The sequence below is a fragment of the Hoplias malabaricus genome, chromosome 14, assembly GCF_029633855.1.
Source record: "Hoplias malabaricus isolate fHopMal1 chromosome 14, fHopMal1.hap1, whole genome shotgun sequence".
Taxonomy (NCBI): Eukaryota; Metazoa; Chordata; class Actinopteri; order Characiformes; family Erythrinidae; genus Hoplias; species Hoplias malabaricus.
Genome location: NC_089813.1, coordinates 11662019 through 11683353, shown reverse-complemented (window position 1 = coordinate 11683353; position 21335 = coordinate 11662019). Strand labels below are relative to the sequence as shown.

Sequence of the window (21335 nt, the reverse complement as noted above, 5' to 3'; positions counted from 1 at the left end):
TTCAAAACAACTTCAAATATTATCACTGGCAACATTTACAATTATGCTGACAGCAAAATTGTTTGGCCTGCATGAGCATAAATTTATATTTTTGATTAAAAAAGGGCCCTTACTCCTCCCTCTCTGCAGTTGCTCTGCCATGCTAGTTTTCATCGATGTCTGTTACTCTCTCAGGGTGTGGTCAAAGTCATGAAATAATTGTGATTGGTTAATCAGGATCCAATCAGTAATCTGCATTACTGACATCACTCAATTACAGAGTATTTATTGGTTTAGAAGCAGAAATATGTCATGTCCATTGCAATGGACGTTGGGTCCGAAGGGGTTAAGGTGTTTTGGCAGCGAGTCTGAGAAGGTGGGTCTTCTTTCAGCCTTCATTAAGGCGACTGTTCAAAAATAAAGCTGCTCCAATCATCAGCTTCACTCAAGTACATATCTCTGCAGGCCGGAGGCCCGCAAGTGGGAGGGGCGTACGCAGCAAGTGGGCGGAAACCAGCAAGTGGGAGGGGCGTACGCAGCAAGTGGGCGGAAACCAGCAAGTGGGGGATGTAGATGTTTTGTGGGAAGGCGAATGTAGATAATGCAGCCTTTGTGATTTGAAAAAGGGCATAGTTTATCTCCAACAGAACTAGGTACCCTCTACTACTTGTAGTTTAAAATATTACGTTTCAGTGAAAACGAAATACACAGCACTCCTGATATTTTAATGATATATTTTTGGTAATCTGATTATGGGGTGAACTGCAGATTTATGAAATCCATTAGGTCTCTCATGTCTACAATCATTATTTTAATGTGATTACAGAATTATAGGACTGTATTATTTGTTTTGTACTCAGCACAGTATTGGATTATAATCAGTTTAAATGTGTAAACCCTTAAGTAACACTTAAGGCCCACTATTCAAATAAATATTTAAAGCAGCTCCTTTCCATTAATGGACATGGGAGAAATTTTGCTAATAATTTGCAAATAATCATAATATTCAGCAAACCTACCATGAGCACTCAGTCATAGTGGGTGTATATGACAGTCTAGTCAGTGCCTGTAGCTACAAGTTAGGTGAACTTAATAAGATGGAAATTCACTGTAATGTAGTTATGGTTTAATGAATTCCAAGATAGTGGTGCAATCTTTCAGGAAGTCTGGCTCAACTTAAAATTAAGAATATAAACAGACATTCAGAGAAGTTCACTGTACTTCATTTAGTTCCTTTGCATGGTTTTAAATGATTCTTTATAGAAGTATGTCCTTGTTGTAGAGCATTATGTATTACTCTTTGTGTTCAGATGATCACATATGCTTTGACACATATACTTATGGCATCAGAACCAGGTCCTGGAACATCCTACTCACAAAATTAGTTGAATCAAGTTTGTTTGAACAGGTAGAATAGGATCAGAATTGGATAACATTGGCTTAGACTGTCAGAAAGCCTCCCTTTCTTCTTACCTGGATTGTGCATGTGAATTTGTAGAAGGACTATCATTCATTCATTCATTGTCTGAAACTGCTTATACAATTCAACTCCTCCTCACAGACAGTCACATGGAGTGTGGCTCAAACCCACAACCTGGAGCTGTGTGACTGCAACTCTACCTGCTGCACCACCGTGCCGCCCGAAGGGCTATCAATTTATTTTAATATAGTTCATTTATTCAGTTTAATTTATTTCAGAAATACACCATATTTACAAATATTTGAGGACAAATTTGTAATGAATATATTCTACATTAAGTTGCAACTGTTAATAACACAGATGTGCAGATGTGCACACACTGCCTCTCTAATCCCTGTAGAGAAATACTGACAATAGAATTGGATTCTCTGGAGTAGAGAAACATGAACCTAATGCCAGGCAAAGAATATATAGCACCCCAGCACTGAGCTGTGCTGATGAACCCATATTGACTTTTATGTCTCTTGTTAGGAAGTGAGTAGTAGCCTATATGTAAGCAAACATTATCATTCTCAGTACATGTGGTCTCAGTTAAATGGTTATTCTCTTCATTTATTGCAAGAATTTCACATATTAAGCCAACCACAAACAAGTCTGTAAATCACATGATGCTGAAAATGTACTCCATATAATGTACTCAGTGTTTACAAGGTACAGTATTATTACATGTTATTACATGGTCACCAGGCATAGAGCTGTACTACAAAATACACAATGATCTAACACAATGTCCCAAAGAACTCACTGACATTCTCTTAAACTTGCAAACAATGCTCAACAGAGCAATGCAGAGTAATGCGTTAGTTATGGAAATTTGTTAGAAGAAAGAAAATAACTAGGATACCTATTTTGTGCAGGGCATTTTACGCAAAGCAGGACATCACAGTGAACCAGACAGCCTAGGTTTCTAAAAGTTTCAAACTATACACACTGTCTGAACTGTGGTGTATAAGGTGCCCTGCAGTCTAGTATCTGTGCCTTCAGAATTGAGGTGAGGGCCCTACAGTCCAGTTTACATGCCTTAAAAATTCTGAGGTGAGGGGCATGGCGTAACCACAAACATCGCATTGACCCTGAGACCCTGCTCATCAACACAATCTTTTAGAAACAGCTCCATATCAGCCCTGTTTTCAAAAACAAATAAAAAGGGTTCTTTAGCCTCTGGGTCATCTCCAGAGCCTTTATGACAACTACATATCTCGAAGCCAGCGACGTGATTGATTTGTGCTTAAACTGTTCTTCTGCGCTCACTTGGAGCTGTACGGCCCACTTGGAGCTGTACCTCCCACTTGGAGCTGTACCTCCCACTTGGAGCTGCCTGCAGAGATACCCTTCTCGCTTCACTGGCCAATGATTCAACATCAGAGTCTGGTTTATAAAGTTAGTTTTTACCAGCTCTGGGCTTGAGGTCAGTAACAAGAGCACAACAGATAACAATGATGATTACAAAGATGATTACAGCTATGTAAGCGGCTTGTATATTTATGTATGTATACATAATGTATATGTATATTTACCTGTGTTCAGTTTGTGAGAAAGGGCTCTAAACATGCAACAAATTAATGTTCGTCTCTGGCCAGGTCCCAAACTGCACACTGCTGCTCAGAAGTGTGAAAATACATATATATCACTACCACCTTTAGCACTGTTTCTGTGTAGTGTGTAAAGTTCTATAGTGTGTTGTTTGGGACACAGCGTCTCTAATGTTAATTTTAATCAAATGCTGTTCCACATTATGAATACAGTATTTTACTGCCTTATCTACATAGGAATCAGTTTATAGCTAATATTTTGGGTATGACTCAACAAATATGTCCCTCACCAATATCAAACTCGCTCCTACGCCCTTGCACCTGCCTTTGCCCACTTTTGCACAGATTGTATCTGGTGTTATAAGGTTAAGCTACTGATTTAGAGACAAGCTCATGTTACTTGAATAAATTAGAGAATTGTAAACTTGCATGTATATTTTATTGCCATATTTTGGGGGCGATAAGGGACAGGTGGGGTGCAGAAATTCCGCTTCGTCTGAGATTGGGAATGATAGAAAAATTTGAAAACCACTGACAATGAATAAATGAATGAATGAAGTCTCATGTAAGGCTTGGAATTAGCAGCTCAAGACCCGAGAGGGCAGAGCAGAACTATGCTAGCCTTGTGATTGGTTAGGGTGAAACATACATAAACATTACCAATTTTAGGACTGGTGAAATACAGCAGACTTATATTATACTTTTGGAAGATATTCATAAGTGTTTACACTGTGGGCTCAGAGGAGCCAGATGAAACTCAGATTTAGGTTCCATGGGGTTTTAAGGCCCTTTTTTTTATTATTATTGTTAAACAGGCTAAACTCAAAAATACACAAAGAAACACATAAATTAAACATCTGACCATGAGGTAATACTTTTCACAAAAGCATTTGCGTTTGCTGGCTCAAGGTCCTAAACTGGCATATGGTATAGTACATCTGACCCAACTTGGCCAGTGAGTACACTGTACTCAACAAGATACACAACATAATTTGTTTATCTGGAAGCAAATGTAACTCCAAGAAATGTACCATTTACCATTACATGACAGTCTTGATTTTCAATAAAACTACACTCTCAGAAAATTTGTCTCTGTGGTGGTGCATATTTGTACCTTTAATTAGTTAATATACTTATGCCTCATTTTATTATAATTGTAGATTTTAAAATTGTGTTGACTTCATACGCCTGTTTCCAGGAATTTTATGATGATTTTTGAAAGTTGAAAAATTGAAGTGAGTATCTTAAAAAAGTATTTTGTAAGCATGTTTTAAGAGTGGTGAGTTCAAGAAAGATTCAGAACCTTGGAAACACTCTCAATAAAACTGGTGATGCTTGTGTGCATATTAGGAAATGGTGCAAATGACCTATGGGATAGGCAAAGATTAGAGAGGGAAAAAAAGGAAAGGGCAAAGTCATCAGTAGCAAGTGTCAGATTGGTTGTGGCAAGCAGTGCAAGGGAAGAGCGTGTGAAGGTGAATCAAAAGAGTAAAGCAAGTGGTATAATAAGAAGAGCATCAAACGAAGACTCTTTTTACCATGGAAAATTTTAAATTTCCTTTGGTGAGTCAACTTCTACAATATTTTACTAAGACATGACTTCAAAGCTATATTATATTTGTTGATTTAATATTAATTTTTACATTTGCCTGAATGAACATGAACAATTTGTTTTCATGCTGCAAATGCAGACCCTCGGTCGATCGAACCTAATTGATTTCAAAGGCATCTCTATGATCAATATCTACTGTGACAACTGGGAGAATTATAAGAATTTCCAGGCAAGACCAGATGACGTCCTCATTGTCTCATATCCCAAAGCAGGTATGTGAGCTGTTTTAAGGGATCAAATACCATACAAATCCAAATTGTACGTACAAATCATGTCATACAGTGTGCGGGATAAATCAGGCAGACCAGTGTTTCAAGCATCGTCTAACTTTAACAGCATTGAAATTTACAAAAGAAATATAAAAGCTAGTACTAAACATGCTGGTTCTGTAATGTCCCAACAACTGCCATTATATGACTTTCACATACTACTTTTCTTTAATCGTTTACCAAGTATATTGCATCCCTCAGAAATCTGTAGTGAACTTGAAACGTGAGGGAATAATTTGCAGGGTTAAAGATTGGAGAGATTCTCATTCAGAGTTGGGTCTCATTCAAGTAATTCATTGGCAGGTATACACACTGGAGGGAGTGCCAGTCCTTCAGAGGGCAACACACACATTCACTCACTTTTGCATTAAACAGTGGTGTGCAGACTGTCATTAACATGTTATGCAACATGAGACATTCATTCATTCATTATCTGTAAGCGCTTATCCAGTTCAGGGTCGCGGTGTGTCCAGAGCCTACCTGGAATCATTGGGCGCAAGGTGGGAATACACCCTGGAGGGGGCGCCAGTCCTTCACAGGGCAATACACACACATTCACATACACACCTATGGACACTTTTGAGTCGCCAATCCACCTACCAACGTGTGTTTTTGGACTGTGGGAGGAAACCGGAACACCCGGAAGAAACCCACGCAGACACGGGGAGAACACACCACAGACAGGTACCCACAATCGAACCCACAACCTACAGGTCCCTGGAGCTGTGTGACTGCGACACTACCTGCTGTGCCACAGTGCCACCCAACATGAGACAATGTAAAACAAAAACAATAAAGGATAATGATGTAGTTTGAAAAGAAAAAGCATGTCTACACTGAGCATATGGTCATCTAAAACAGGTTTCTTTAGCATCAGTTTTATTGAAGGATCAGAATCTGGTGTAACATGACTTTAATGTCAGTTGTACATTTCAGCATTGGCAGCCTGATGGTGTTGGGAATGTTTTCTTAGAAGACATTTATGATGTGGATAAGCACTGAAAATCCCTTGAATGGTATGATGTATCTGAACAACACTGCTAACTAAGTTCAGCTCTATGATAACCCACCTGGGACCTCGTTTATAAAACGGTAACACTTTAAATTACAGCCTGCTAATTACTGGACAAGTACAGAGTATGTACCTGTTAAGTAAGATAAAATACGTACAGAGTAAGTAAAGGGTATGATACTCATTTCTACTCAGAACTTGTTTTGTACTTCTAAGAACAATTTTGGCAGCACGGTGGCGCAGCAGGTAGTGTCGCAGTCACACAGCTCCAGGGGCCTGGAGGTTGTGAGTTCGATTCCCGCTCCGGGTGACTGTCTGTGAGGAGTTGGTGTGTTGTCCGTGTGGGTTTCCTCCGGGTGCTCCGGTTTCCTCCCACAGTCCAAAAACACACGTTGGTAGGTGGATTGGTGACTCAAAAGTGTCCGTGAGTGTGTGTGTTGCCCTGTGAAGGACTGGTGCCCCCTCCAGGGTGTATTCCTGCTTTGCGCCCAATGATTCCAGGTACACACTGCGACCCTGAACTGGAGAAGCGGTTACAGATAATGAATTAATGAAAGGATAAGAATAATTATAGATTACAAAATTGAATTCAAAATATGACCGTTTAAGCAAGTGAATATTACTGTCATTTTTTTTATAAATAAGGAATGCAGCCACTATTTTGAATTCACTGGAGTTCTGAATGTAATTATAGATCCTTTAACATTATTTACAGTGCACCTACAGAGAAGGACATGGTCAGCTACTTTCATTACAGGCACTAGCAGAGTTTCATGGTGCTTTAGGCTCAGGACGTGTGATTTACCACAGTAATCATCATCACATACTTCAGAGATATTTTACACTGCTTTGCCTATATATATTAAGGGATTATATGTACATAGCTGACTAATGAGTAAATGATGAAATGAACTCTAAGATACCCAGTAATTCTGGTTTCTGGAGTAGAGTGTGCATGGGTGGGGTTCCCCCTGTGTCTGTGTGGGTTAACTCCGGGTGCTCCGGTTTCCTCGAAAGATCCAACAACATATGTTGATAGGTGAATAAGTGTCCATAGGTGTGAGTGAATAAATGAAAAAAAAAGCCATTTTGACAGACAGTGCACCAGCCTATGTTTAGACCTGTGATTGTGCACAAGTTACAGCTGTTTAGGCTTGTAATTATCGACAACAATTATCAGCAAATAACAAATTACTGTCTACTTATTATGGAGTTTAATTTCTTATAATAATAGTAATACTAATAATAATAATAATAATAATAATAATAATAATAATAATAATGAACTTGTATGGCACTTTTCGAAACAAGCTAGAGTAATATAATACTACAAATAAAGTAGAATGAGATACAGCATGTAATGAAATTTTTATATATTCTGCAATTTTAAAGCTATTTCATATTCAAGTGTTGGGAGTGTTAATCTTCATTAATTCTTTTTTAATCTTCGTTTTTTAATCTTAATCTGTGTTAAGGACTGATACGTTTGAGGATGGTTTGTACATTTACTTGCTATTGTTTATTTTACCACATAATTTTACCACTACCACTCTCTCCGCAGAGTTTTCTGGGTACGCATGATTCAAACCTTGCTTACGTATATGCTCATTTTTACGTAAAGTATTTCTTTATAAGGGGCGGCATGGTGGTGCAGCAGGTAGTGTCACACCAGTCGCTCCAGGGACCTAGAGGTTGTTGGTTCGATTCCCACTCCGGGTGACTGTCTGTGAGGAGTTTGGTGTGTTCTCCCTGTGTCTGCGTGGGTTTCCTCTGGGTGCTCTGGTTTCCTCCCACAGTCCAAAAACACACGTTGGTAGGTTGATTGGCAACTCAAAAGTGACCATAGGTGTGAGTGAATGTGTAAGTGTGTGTGTTGCCCTGAGAAGGACTGGTGCCCCCTCCAGGGTGTAATCCCACATTGCACCCAATGATTCCAGGTAGGCTCTGTACCCACTGTGACCCTGAATTGGATAAGCGTTTACAGATAATGGATGGATGGATATTTCTTTATAAATCACCATTTTGGCATGAGATTTTGCATACACACATTTCACAGTTCTCATTGCTTCATTGGACCACTGTGAAACTCAACACAACTTTTATAACATGTTAGCTAATAGACAACTCAGCAAAGAAAATGTCACTGGTCACACAGCACAATCTTTACCTTCCTATACTGTTCTACAACAGGATCTACCTGGATGTCCAATATTTTGGACCTACTCTACTTTGGCAACACAGCACCAGAGCGCCAGACTTCTGTTGAAATCTTCTTGCGCGTACCTTTCCTTGAGGCAGCCTTCGCTGGGGTTCCTACAGGTCAGTGGCCCTGCTCTTCCTGACACAATACAAACTATCTTTCTAAAGAGTAGGCATAAATTCAAAACAAAACAGTCATGAAGCATTAGCTACTGTTTGAGCACACTTTAAGGCTGGACCAACAGGCCAAATACAAACACTGAGGAATTTTATAAAGAGGTATTTATCCTTACCAGGTGTGGAGATGGCAGAGAAGCTGTCCACCAGGCCACGAATCATGAAAACACATTATCCTGTTCAGCTGCTGCCAAAGTCTTTCTGGGAACAGAATTGCAAGGTACATTATGGAGGGTTCTTTACTTTATGCTCTTCACTGTTATTTACAGTGTATGTCATTTCTATATTCTGTTGTCAGTTTCTGAACACAGATTTAACATTTAGAATATCTGAAAATGTTAATATTTATGACGCAGCTTTTGTCTGTCTGTCTCTACTTACAGCTCAATTAGAGCTGGACGATATGGTCAAAATTTATATCACGATGTATTTCTTAATTTCGGTCAATATGATGCAATTTCGATATCGATATGAACAATAAAAAAGCCACAGAATATCTGCCAAGAGCTGAAAGCAATATGATGACATCATCAAGAAAAAACCTCTAGGCTTTGTCAATATTAATATTATTAACTTTAAAATTGTGTCACGGATCACGGGACGGACTGACAGAGGCGGACGCGCTTGCTAGAACTGGGAGAGATTTATTTTTACAAAAGATAACTATAAAGGTAACAACAAGACGGGAATTATAAACTACTTGAGACAGGGAAGGAAGGAAACAACACGACATGACTGGGAAACGAAACAACTAGACTAGGAGAGGGAAAGAGACAACACGACAGGACTCGGAACATAGCAAAAACACGACTTGACTAGTAAACTAACAATACAAAATGAACGACCACAGGAAGTGATGGAAGGGACGACATAGACGAGACGCACCTGGACAGCTAACGAGGAGAACGGGTTAACACATGACACGGACGAGAAGGCGGAACAAAGGCGGGACAAGGGCGGAGACAAGAACATAAACAAAACATAGCCATGTGCTAAAAGAGCACATGACCGGGGAAAACAGAGGTGACGAGACGAGGGCGTGACAGATGCCCCCCCCTGAACGCGCAACTCCTGGGGCGCGTACACCTAAACCCCCCAGGAGCTGGCACAGGAGAGGGCACGGAAAACAAGACAGACTGAGACAAGACAAGGAACCATGGGGGACAGGACTCAGGACAGGACGGGAACAGACAAAGGAAATGGAGCTGGGAACGTGACAGGACTGGATCTATGAGATGGGACTGGGGACATGAAATGAGACTGACAAAGGGGGGCAACAAGAGACTGGAAAGGAGACGGGACAGGTGACAGAATGGAGAACTGGGAATGGACAGGGGACAAGACAGAGGGTTGAAACGGTGGCTGGACAGGAGACAAGACAGGTGATTGAACACTGGACGGATACAGGGACTGAACATGTTTGGGGACAGAAGACTGGACATGATTAACAGGGGACTGGACATGAGACGAGACAGAGGGTTGAAACAGGGACTGGACTGGAGGCAAGACAGGTGATTGAACACTGGACGGACACGGGGACTGGACTTGACTAGGCAGGGGAACAGGGACCAAGACATTCAGAGGGACAGACACGAATACAGTGACAGGGACTGGGACAGAGACAAAGTCACAGGTGCCACAGTCACGGGTGCCGGAACGGCCGTAGCCACAGTCACAGGGGCAGAAATGGCCGTAGCCACAGTCACAGGGGCAGAAATGGCCTTAGCCACAGTCACGGGGGCAGAAACGGCCCTAGCCACAGTCACAGGGGCAGAAACGGCCGTAGCCACAGTCACAAGAAAGTTCATTTTTTGTCTCCCCCACGACGTTATTTCTCTCTTCTACAGTGTCAATTACAAACGGACAATTATGTAACTTAGGCAATGATGTCACTTACCAAACTTGTAGCGACAGCCAATAGGTACTTTCCTTGCAGAGGCATTGACGACACTGTTCTCTGTTCACTGTTCTACAGTGTGAAGATAATGATCTACAGCCTCTGGCAAAAATAATAGATTTCTGTTTAGTCACTGAATATCACCTTCATCCAATCATTCACACTCCACGACTGCTTCCCTTTAGTCCACTGTAACCTTCTTTGCTTCAGTTTAGGTGTTAGTGCTGGTTTTCATCTGCATTTCTATTTGTAAATCCCATTTATTTCAGGCAATTCCCTACTGTTCTTTCACAAATGTTGACTCCTGTTTTCTCCCATTTACTTTTTTCAAGGCTTATACCTTTCAACTTCGTATTAAGGGCTCAAAGCATTGTCACTTTTAAGTGCAGACAAATAATCAGTGATTCTTATTTTCATATTAACGAAGGTGAACAAATTCTAAGTTAATGATTCCAAAATTTTGGCCATGGATAGTCGCGTTTGAGCAAAATGATCTCTATCAAGTGAGGTTTTTTTTTTTTTGCAACAGTGGATTATGACATATAGCCTTCTGTATTCAGTTTCAGCTGATCTGTAGTTTTGATATTTTATCTCTTCAGATTGTCTATGTAGCACGCAATCCTAAAGACAACGCTGTGTCTTTTTATCACTTTGATCGGGCGAACATGACAGCACCTCACCCAGGAGAATGGAAGGATTATCTAGAGAACTTTATAGATGGAAGAAGTGAGTGAGATATTTACTACATCCAAAGACTACATCCTATACTCACTAGTGATTTCATTAATTTAAGGAAGAGCGACTTAATGATATCAATATAACGTTGTTTTAAAATACATAAAATCCCATGTAACATATTCAGTGTCATCTTTTAGTCAGGTTTGGTCCTTGGTATGACCATGTGCGTGGATACTGGGAGAAGAAGCAGACGTACTCAAATATTCACTATATGTTTTATGAAGATATGGTGGGGGTAAGAAAAATACAGAAGAATATTCACTAATTTGACAATGTTGACGTGGCTGGTATCACTTGGGTGAAAAGGAGGGGCTCGTTAGGCCATTATTTCCACACATAGTCTTGTTTATCCTTGATGTTGATTACAGTGGATCCAGGATTTAACTTTGGAAAATTTCTTTTTTTGCTTGCCTAGGACACTGTGCGTGAGTTTGAAGGTTTGTGCTCTTTCCTTGGTTTGTCTCCATCAGTGGAAGACAGGGAGAGAGTCATCCAAGGTGTTCATTTTGAGCAAATGAAGCAGAACAAAATGACTAACTACACTACAGTCCCTGGCTTCGACACCAAGGAAACAACTTTCATGCGCAAAGGTCAGCCATGAATCCGTTTGACTGAAATCTTGAGCATGTGAATATTCCACAGATTCTAATGGTTTGTTAACGCAAACTCAACAAATGTCTTGCAAAATAAGCCTCCCACACAGTGTTCAAGCAGTATTTTTATACTGACAGTTACACACACTTGCCACAGATGAGTTCAAATCCTAAATAACAGAGCACAGAATATGTGAAATCTTACAGTTTTGAAGATGCCAATAATTTTGTCCAGTCCAGGTACATTTTCTGAAAGAAGTGTTGGGTTGCTGAATACTTTGGGCCATGTGTGTACATGGAAGTGGTTTGAATTAAAGCATATATTTTATTCTTTCACATTCACATAATAATCCTTATTTATATGTATTAGACGCTGTTGGGAATCCAAGGCAGTGCTTTCATTGGGGAGGGCTTGCATAATACACATGAGACTGTTTATAGTGTGCGTTACATGCTCCAGTTACTGATGACAACCAAATGTATGTTGAAGTACTGTGGCACCATGCCAAATAATTTGTTCCATGTGTCTGCTTGTTTTTAAAGGAAAAGTTGGGGACTGGAAGAATCACTTCACTGTGGCTCAGAATGAGAAGTTGGAGGAACGTTACAAGCAGAAAATGAAGAACACCACTCTCCAGTTTCGAACTGAGATTTAAGGCAACATTAACACAGTATAATGAAAGCTATAGTAGTATGAAATGTTTGGGTACTCATGGCCAAATTACACATTGTGTAAGTGAAAATATCATGGTCTACAGAGAAAAATATTATGCACATTAAAATGCATACATTTAAAACTGGAAAATATAATTAAAAATGAGGTATGTGCAAATTTTAAGGTACATTTTTATTCAGAATGTTAATGTTTAACCTTTGCCCCTTTAGAGGGCAATTTAACCTGTACTCACCTGGAAAAATCAATAAATCAAATAAACCAAGTCATTGACCTGAGGTGAAAAATCCTTTGTATACAACTGTACATCCTGGACCAGTTTTTTTTTTCCTTCCTCTCACTCACAGTGTTCAGTGAGACAGCATCTTTCTCAAGCACATGCGGCAGCACGCAAACCCTCATTCTGACAATCCTGTGGTAGGGGACGATAGTGAAAGTTGGCCAAGTAAGTTGCTACAAGCTTAGAGTTTAAAAAGAAAAGAAAAAAAAACAACTGACAACTGGGAGAACCTTCAGAACTTTCAGGCGAGACCAGATGACATTGTTGTTTCCACTTTTCCCAAAGCAGGTGTGTGGATATGTTTTAATTCATAATTTGATAATAAAAGTAATCTATTATACACAGAGCGATCACTGGATTAGGAACATCTACCTTGTATCTACACTCATTGTCCATTTTATCAGCTCAACTGACAATACAGGAGCACTCTGAAGTTATATAAATACAGACTGTAGTCTGTAGACCTGTTTGTCTGCATGCTTTCTGATGTTATATAATGGATCATTGTCTGCGCTGCAGTGATACTGACGTGGTGGGAATGTGTTGCGTGTCTTGAGCTGGTACGAGTGGATCAGACAGCAGTGCTGCTCAAGTTTTTCAAGTTCAAGTTCAAGAAGTTTATTGTCATTTCAGCAGTATACAGTGTTTACAGTACACAGTGAAATGAAATAGCGTTCCTCCAGGACCAAGGTGCTACATAAAACAATACACAAGATTAAAGTGCACCTAGTGCAAACATGAAACAGTGCACACGCATTAAAGTGCAAAAGACATGGTTAAGAAAATACAAAACAATAGCCATACAATACAATACAATACAATACAAGACAGTGCAAAACCATAAGTACGGGGGGCGGGGGGGGGGGGGGGGGGGGGGGGGGGCTGAGGGGGAGAGACACTGCAATTTAAAGTGTATTTGTGCTGTAAACGGTGACTGGATGTAACCATGATGTAAACATGATATGTGTAAACTCGTTTTCCGTATATCATTTTCAGTCCAACAAACCAGTGTTTTGTGAAGGTGTGTGGGTGCGCTTCTTCAGTCCCGTCTCAGTCTCTAGGTGTTTAGGAGTCTGATAGCATGTGGGAAGAAGCTGTTATGGAGTCTGGATGTGAGGGCTCGAATGCTTCGATACCTTTTTCCAGACGGCAGTAGGTTGAAGAGTGTGTGTGATCTCCCACAATGCTGAGTGCTTTGCGGGTGCAGCGAGTGGTGTAAATGTCTGTGATGGAGGGAAGAGACACACCGATAATCTTCTCAGCTGTCCTCACGATCCGCTGGAGGGACTGCCACAGTGCAGTTCCCAAACCAGACAGGGATGCAGCTGGTCATGATGCTCTCGATGACTCCTCTGTAAAAAGTGGTGAGGATAGGAGGTGGGAGATGAACCTTCTTCAGCCTTCGCAGGAAGTAGAGGCGTTGCTGGGCTTTCTTTCTGATGTTACTGGTGTTAGTGGACCAGGTAAAATCATCCACTAGGTGAACACCAAGGAATTTGGTATTCTTGACAATCTCCACAGCAGAGTTGTCGATGTTCAGCGGCGAGTGCTCACCCCTTGTTTTTCTGAAGTCTACAACCATCTCTTTGGTTTTGTCCACGTTCAGAGACAGGTTGTTGACTTCACACCAGTCAGTTAGCCGCTGCACCTCCTCTCTGTATGCTGACTTGTAGTTCTTACTGATGAGACCCACCACAGTCGTGTCATCAGTGAACTTGATGATATGATTTGAGCTGTGCATCGCTGCACAGTCATGGGTCAGCAGTGTGAACAGCAGTGGACTGAGCACGCAGCCCTGGGGGGCTCCAGTGTTCAGTGTGATGGTGCTGGAGGTGTTCCTACCAATCCGGACTGACTGAGGTCTCCTAGTCAGGAAGTCCAGGATCCAGTTGCAGAGAGAAGTGTTAAGGCCCAGTATATTCAGCTTCCCGATCAGGTGCTGAGGAATGATGGTGTTGAATGCTGAGCTGAAGTCTATGAACAGCATTCGGGCGTATGTGTCTTTCTTGTCCAGGTGGGTGAGTGTCAGGTGGAGCGTGGTGGATATGGCATCGTCTGTTGAAGGTTTAGGACGATGCGCGAACTGTAGAGGGTCCAGTGTGGGGGGAAGTAGGGTTTTGATGTGCCTCATGACAAGCCTCTCGAAGCACTTTGTGATAACAGGTGTGAGTGCAACGGGACGATAGTCATTGAGGCAGGACACAGAAGAATTCTTAGGCACAGGGATGATGGTGGTGTTCTTAAAGCATGTTGGAACAACGGCGCTGCTAAGAGAGATGTTGAAGATATCAGTAAAGACATCAGCAAGCTGGTCTGCACATTCTCTGAGCACTCTGCCGGGAATGTTTTCTGGTCCAGCAGCTTTCCGCGGGTCGACTCTGCATAGAGTTTTCCTCACGTCGGCTGCAGTAAAAGACAGCACCTGGTCGCTGGGAGAAGGGGTGGTTTTTCTCGCCGTTACGTTGTTCTGCGCCTCAAACCGTGCGTAGAAATGGTTCAGCACGTCTGGTAGGGAAGCATCTCCGTCACAAGCAGGTGGTGTAGTCTTGTAGCTGGTGATGCTCTGGATGCCCTGCCACATGCGCCGAGTGTCTCTACTGCTCTGGAAGTGGCTGTGGATGATCTGACCGTGTGCACGCTTTGCCTCTCTGATAGCTCGGGAGAATTTGGCCCTCGCTGTTCTCAGGGCCGCCTTATCGCCTGATTTGAAAGTGACATCTCTAGCCTTCAGTAGCACACGCACCTCTGCATTCAACCTCGGCTTCTGGTTGGAGCGGATGGTGATGGTCTTGGAGATGGTCACATCATCGATGCACTTCTCTATGTAGCTGGTGTAGTTTTAAACATGGTGTCCACTCACTGCCCACTCCATAAGACACATCTAACCCGTTGATCCACTTTGTAGATATAACGTCAGGGAAAGTAGCTCATCAGTGGACACAGGTTGCTTCTATCGCTGTATTTTTGATTGGTGGAATATTTCCAGTCCAGCAGTGGCACTGAGAGCTTTAAAACTCCAACAGCACTGCTGTGTCTGATCCACTCATAGCAGCACAACACATGCTAACACATCAAAACCACGTCAGCATCACTGAAGCACTGACAATGATTCACCACCCAAATCATAGCTGCACTTGTTGTTCTGAGCAGTAAAGAGCAGGGTGAAATGGGATAAGAATATATGCAGAGAAACAGATGAACTACAGTCTGTAATTGTAGTACTACAAAGTGCCCCTGTATGGTGAGTGGAACTGATAAAATGAGTGTAGAAACTAATTAGGTTTTTCTAGTCAAGTGATCATTCACTATACATATATTTGTCATTAAAACCAAGTTTTGTAAATTGAACTGTACGTGAATCCCATACTTTGATGGGTGAAAGGCTGTGTTTTCATGACAGGGACCACTTGGGTGTCCTATATTTTGGACCTTCTCTATTTTGGCAATACAGCACCAGAATGTCAAACGTCGCTGCCCATATACTTTCGAGTACCTTTCCTTGAGTCAGCTTTCCCTGGGTTACCTTCAGGTCAGTCACTATCCTCATCATGATCAGACACCCAATAACTCAGATGTGATGTATAAGTCATTATCTCTGGACACAAACAGATGAGAACAGGTGACATGTTTTTGTCCTTGAACAGGGGTGGAGCAGGTAAACAAGTTGCCCACCACTCCACGACTCATCAAAACTCATCTTCCTGTTCAGTTGTTGCCCAAGTCCTTCTGGGAACAGAACTGCAGGGTACAGTATCTGGAGCCTATGCTCTCAAACACAGTTAATGCTAATGGTTCCTGAAAATGGATTAACATTTAATGGTTTAACATTTATGGTTCCCTATTTCCTCTCCAGGTTGTCTATGTAGCTCGCAATGCTAAAGACAACGCAGTCTCGTATTTTCACTTTGACCGGATGAATAAGGCAGAGCCCGAGCCAGGAGACTGGAATACATTTCTACAGACGTTCATGGATGGGAAACACATTATCCTGTTCAGCTGCTGCCAAAGTCTTTCTGGGAACAGAATTGCAAGGTACATTATGGAGGGTTCTTTACTTTATGCTCTTCACTGTTATTTACAGTGTATGTCATTTCTATATTCTGTTGTCAGTTTCTGAACACAGATTTAACATTTAGAATATCTGAAAATGTTAATATTTATGACGCAGCTTTTGTCTGTCTGTCTCTACTTACAGCTCAATTAGAGCTGGACGATATGGTCAAAATGACTAGACTAGGAGAGGGAAAGAGACAACACGACAGGACTCGGAACATAGCAAAAACACGACTTGACTAGTAAACTGACAATACAAAATGAACGACCACAGGAAAAGATGGAAGAGGACTTAAATACACAACATAGACGAGATGCACCTGGACAGCTAACGAGGAGGACGGGTTAACACATGACACGGACGAGAAGGCAGAACAAAGGCGGGACAAGGGCGGAGACAAGAACATAAACAAAACATAGCCATGTGCTAAAAGAGCACATGACCGGGGAAAACAGAGGTGACGAGACGAGGGCGTGACAGATGCCCCCCCCTGAACGCGCAACTCCTGGGGCGCGTACACCTAAACCCCCCAGGAGCTGGCACAGGAGAGGGCACGGAAAACAAGACAGACTAAGACAAGACAAGGAACCATGGGGGACAGGACTCAGGACAGGACGGGAACAGACAAAGGAAATGGAGCTGGGAACGTGACAGGACTGGATCTATGAGATGGGACTGGGGACATGAAATGAGAGTGACAAAGGGGGGCAACAAGAGACTGGAAAGGAGACGGGACAGGTGACAGAATGGAGAACTGGGAATGGACAGGGGACAAGACAGAGGGTTGAAACGGTGGCTGGACAGGAGACAAGACAGGTGATTGAACACTGGACGGATACAGGGACTGAACATGTTTGGGGACAGAAGACTGGACATGATTAACAGGGGACTGGACATGAGACGAGACAGAGGGTTGAAACAAGGACTGGACTGGGGGCAAGACAGGTGATTGAACACTGGACGGACACGGGGACTGGACTTGACTAGGCAGGGGAACAGGGACCAAGACATTCAGAGGGACAGACATGAATACAGTGACAGGGACTGGGATAGAGACAAAGGCTGACATGGGCACAGGGACAAGGACAGAGACAGGAACCAGGACAGGGACAGACAAGGGAACCAAAATAACAGGTGGGTGCCCAGGACTGGCAAATGTCTGAGGGGAAGTCTGAGAAGCCAGCCTGGGCACAACTCTAGGGATCGGCCCCGGAGTCCTTCGGGCCGACCTACGGACATGACCAGGAGCGGCCGTGGCCACAGTCACAGGGGCAGAAACGGAAGTAGCCACAGTCACAGGGGCAGAAACGGCTGTAGCCACAGTCACAGGGGCAGAGACGGCCGAATCCACAGTCACAGGGGCAGAGACGGCCGAATCCACAGTCACAGGGGCAAAAACGGCCGAAGCCGTAGTGATGGGGACAGGAGCGGTTGAGGGAGCCGCCATTACGATGACAGGAGCGGCGGGTGCCGCCATCACGGACAGTTCTGGTGGAAACAGGAGAGTTGAGGTGCACATTTAATTCTGCCGTGATTTGGGCAGCCGTGGTTTTATGTTTTTTGGATACAATCCGGATTAGCACCCGAACATCCCTTTCAGACAGCTTCCTCTTGCGTCCACAGTTAATCTTGTTGGATGTGTTTCGTCCTTCTTGGTGGTGTGCTGACATTACCCTGAATACCGTGGCTCTTGATACATCACAAAGACTTGCTGTTTTGGTCACAGATGCGCCAGCAAGACGTGCACCAACAATTTGTTCTCTTTTGAACTCTGGTATGTCACCCATAATGTTGTGTGCATTGCAATATTTTGAGCAAAACTGTGCTCTTACCCTCTGCTAATTGAACCTTCTACACAAAATATTGAACACTAAAATGACAGGTGTTTCAGTTTCATTGTCATTTATTTATATATTGATATTGAATTATTGTCCAGTCCTAATCTCAACCTTATCCATGATAAGGGAAAAACTATTCTCTAACAGTGTTGCCAACCTTGTGGCTTTGTCGCTTTATTTAGCGAGTATTCAGAGACTAGCGACAAATCTAGCGACTTTCTCTGCTTTTATTGGAGACATTTGGAGACTCGGACATGAAAGCACATATCGTTCTGCATTTATTGTCCTCAATGCACAGCGGGTGCTGCCGTGAATCTGTCCCCAGTCTCAAAGCACTCACTGGTGGTGAGTCTCCCAGTAGTTGCAGTCAGAGCAGAGAGGAGACACACAACAACTCCACTCTACGTCCAGACTGAAAATGAATCGTGCATGCCCAAAGCCGCCGATGATAAAGTAAAAGTTTCTTCAGTTTGACACAAATGAATCACTGCATTTGACTCACACAGTCTCAGTCAGATGACATACTCTTTCTGTGAGCTCTTCCCCCAGCCAGGATAAAGGAGGAGGTTTAGACGTAGAGTTAACATCCCACATAAGTCTTTTGATAAAATGTAATATTCTAACATATAATGATACAGGACAAAATTAATTTATGTAATGTGTGTCTCTAGACAAAATATTAAAGTCATGAAGTTATTTTAAGAAATGATGGCCTATTTCAATGACAAAAAACTCGAATCAGCAGAAGCAAGTTCATTTGTAGTTCATTTTTTGTCTCCCCCACGACGTTATTTCTCTCTTCTACAGTGTAAATTACAAATGGACAATTATGTAACTTAGGCAATGATGTCACTTACCAAACTTGTAGCGACAGCCAATAGGTACTTTCCTTGCAGAGGCATTGACGACACTGTTCTCTGTTCACTGTTCTACAGTGTGAAGATAATGATCTACAGCCTCTGGCAAAAATAATGGATTTCTGTTTAGTCACTGAATATCACCTTCATCCAATCATTCACACTCCACGACTGCTTCCCTTTAGCACACTGTAACCTTCTTTGCTTCAGTTTAGGTGTTAGTGCTGGTTTTCATCTGCATTTCTATTTGTAAATCCCATTTATTTCAGGCAATTCCCTACTGTTCTTTCACAAATGTTGACTCCTGTTTTCTCCCATTTACTTTTTTCAAGGCTTATACCTTTCAACTTCGTATTAAGGGCTCAAAGCATTGTCACTTTTAAGTGCAGACAAATAATCAGTGATTCTTATTTTCATATTAACGAAGGTGAACAAATTCTAAGTTAATGATTCCAAAATTTTGGCCATGGATAGTCGCGTTTGAGCAAAATGATCTCTATCAAGTGAGGTTTTTTTTTTTTTTGCAACAGTGGATTATGACATATAGCCTTCTGTATTCAGTTTCAGCTGATCTGTAGTTTTGATATTTTATCTCTTCAGATTGTCTATGTAGCACGCAAACCTAAAGACAACGCTGTGTCTTTTTATCACTTTGATCGGGCGAACATGACAGCACCTCACCCAGGAGAATGGAAGGATTATCTAGAGAACTTTATAGATGGAAGAAGTGAGTGAGATATTTACTACATCCAAAGACTACATCCTATACTCACTAGTGATTTCATTAATTTAAGGAAGAGCGACTTAATGATATCAATATAAAGTTGTTTTAAAATACGTAAAATCCCATGTAACATATTCAGTGTCATCTTTTAGTCAGGTTTGGTCCTTGGTATGACCATGTGCGTGGATACTGGGAGAAGAAGCAGACGTACTCAAATATTCACTATATGTTTTATGAAGATATGGTGGGGGTAAGAAAAATACAGAAGAATATTCACTAGTTTGACAATGTTGACGTGGCTGATATCACTTGGGTGAAAAGGAGGGGCTCGTTAGGCCATTATTTCCACACATAGTCTTGTTTATCCTTGATGTTGATTACAGTGGATCCAGGATTTAACTTTGGAAAATTTCTTTTTTTGCTTGCCTAGGACACTGTGCGTGAGTTTGAAGGTTTGTGCTCTTTCCTTGGTTTGTCTCCATCAGTGGAAGACAGGGAGAGAGTCATCCAAGGTGTTCATTTTGAGCAAATGAAGCAGAACAAAATGACTAACTACACTACAGTCCCTGGCTTCGACACCAAGGAAACAACTTTCATGCGCAAAGGTTAGCCATGAATCCGTTTGACTGAAATCTTGAGCATGTGGATATTCCACAGATTCTAATGGTTTGTTAACGCAAACTCAACAAATGTCTTGCAAAATAAGCCTCCCACACAGTGTTCAAGCAGTATTTTTATACTGACAGTTACACACACTTGCCACAGATGAGTTTAAATCCTAAATAACAGAGCACAGAATATGTGAAATCTTACAGTTTTGAAGATGCCAATAATTTTGTCCAGTCCAGGTACATTTTCTGAAAGAAGTGTTGGGTTGCTGAATACTTTGGGCCATGTGTGTACATGGAAGTGGTTTAAATTGAATCATACATTTTATTCTTTCACATTCACATAATAATCCTTATTTATATGTATTAGACGCTGTTGGGAATCCAAGGCAGTGCTTTCATTGGGGAGGGCTTGCATAATACACATGAGACTGTTTATAGTGTGCGTTACATGCTCCAGTTACTGATGACAACCAAATGTATGTTGAAGTACTGTGGCAACATGCCAAATAATTTGTTCCATGTGTCTGCTTGTTTTTAAAGGAAAAGTTGGGGACTGGAAGAATCACTTCACTGTGGCTCAGAATGAGAAGTTGGAGGAACGTTACAAGCAGAAAATGAAGAACATCACTCTCCAGTTTCGAACTGAGATTTAAGGCAACATTAACACAGTATAATGAAAGCTATAGTAGTATGAAATGTTTGGGTACTCATGGCAAAATTACACATTGTGTAAGTGAAAATATCATGGTCTACAGAGAAAAATATTATGCACATTAAAATGCATACATTTAAAACTGGAAAATATAATTA

The 21335-nt window shown here is 41.7% G+C and overlaps 2 protein-coding genes across 2 annotated transcripts; both read left to right on the top strand.

The window, feature by feature from the left end:
* Positions 1-4676: 4676 nt before the first annotated feature.
* Positions 4677-12144, top strand: LOC136665723 (cytosolic sulfotransferase 3-like). The gene is made up of 7 exons (XM_066643420.1): positions 4677-4815; positions 8075-8203; positions 8380-8480; positions 10757-10887; positions 11037-11130; positions 11311-11485; positions 12032-12144. Exons 1-7 carry the CDS (start codon positions 4677-4679, stop codon positions 12142-12144), a joined length of 882 nt encoding a protein of 293 aa, XP_066499517.1.
* A 160-nt stretch (positions 12145-12304) lies between these two features.
* LOC136666262 (cytosolic sulfotransferase 3-like) lies at positions 12305-21178 on the top strand. Its single transcript, XM_066644360.1, has 8 exons — positions 12305-12309; positions 12638-12729; positions 15842-15970; positions 16086-16186; positions 16295-16431; positions 20071-20164; positions 20345-20519; positions 21066-21178. Exons 1-8 carry the CDS (start codon positions 12305-12307, stop codon positions 21176-21178), a joined length of 846 nt encoding a protein of 281 aa, XP_066500457.1.
* Positions 21179-21335: the final 157 nt, after the last annotated feature.

Coding starts and splice junctions, on each gene's coding strand:
- LOC136665723 (XM_066643420.1), top strand. CDS start 4,677: ATGCAGACCCTCGGTCGATCGAACCTAATTGATTTCAAAGGCATCTCT. Junction 4,816..8,074: donor TGTCTCATATCCCAAAGCAG/GTATGTGAGCTG, acceptor GTTCTACAACAG/GATCTACCTGGATGTCCAAT. Junction 10,888..11,036: donor TTTATAGATGGAAGAAGTGA/GTGAGATATTTA, acceptor TCTTTTAGTCAG/GTTTGGTCCTTGGTATGACC.
- LOC136666262 (XM_066644360.1), top strand. Junction 12,730..15,841: donor TTCCACTTTTCCCAAAGCAG/GTGTGTGGATAT, acceptor TTTTCATGACAG/GGACCACTTGGGTGTCCTAT. Junction 20,165..20,344: donor TTTATGAAGATATGGTGGGG/GTAAGAAAAATA, acceptor TTGCTTGCCTAG/GACACTGTGCGTGAGTTTGA.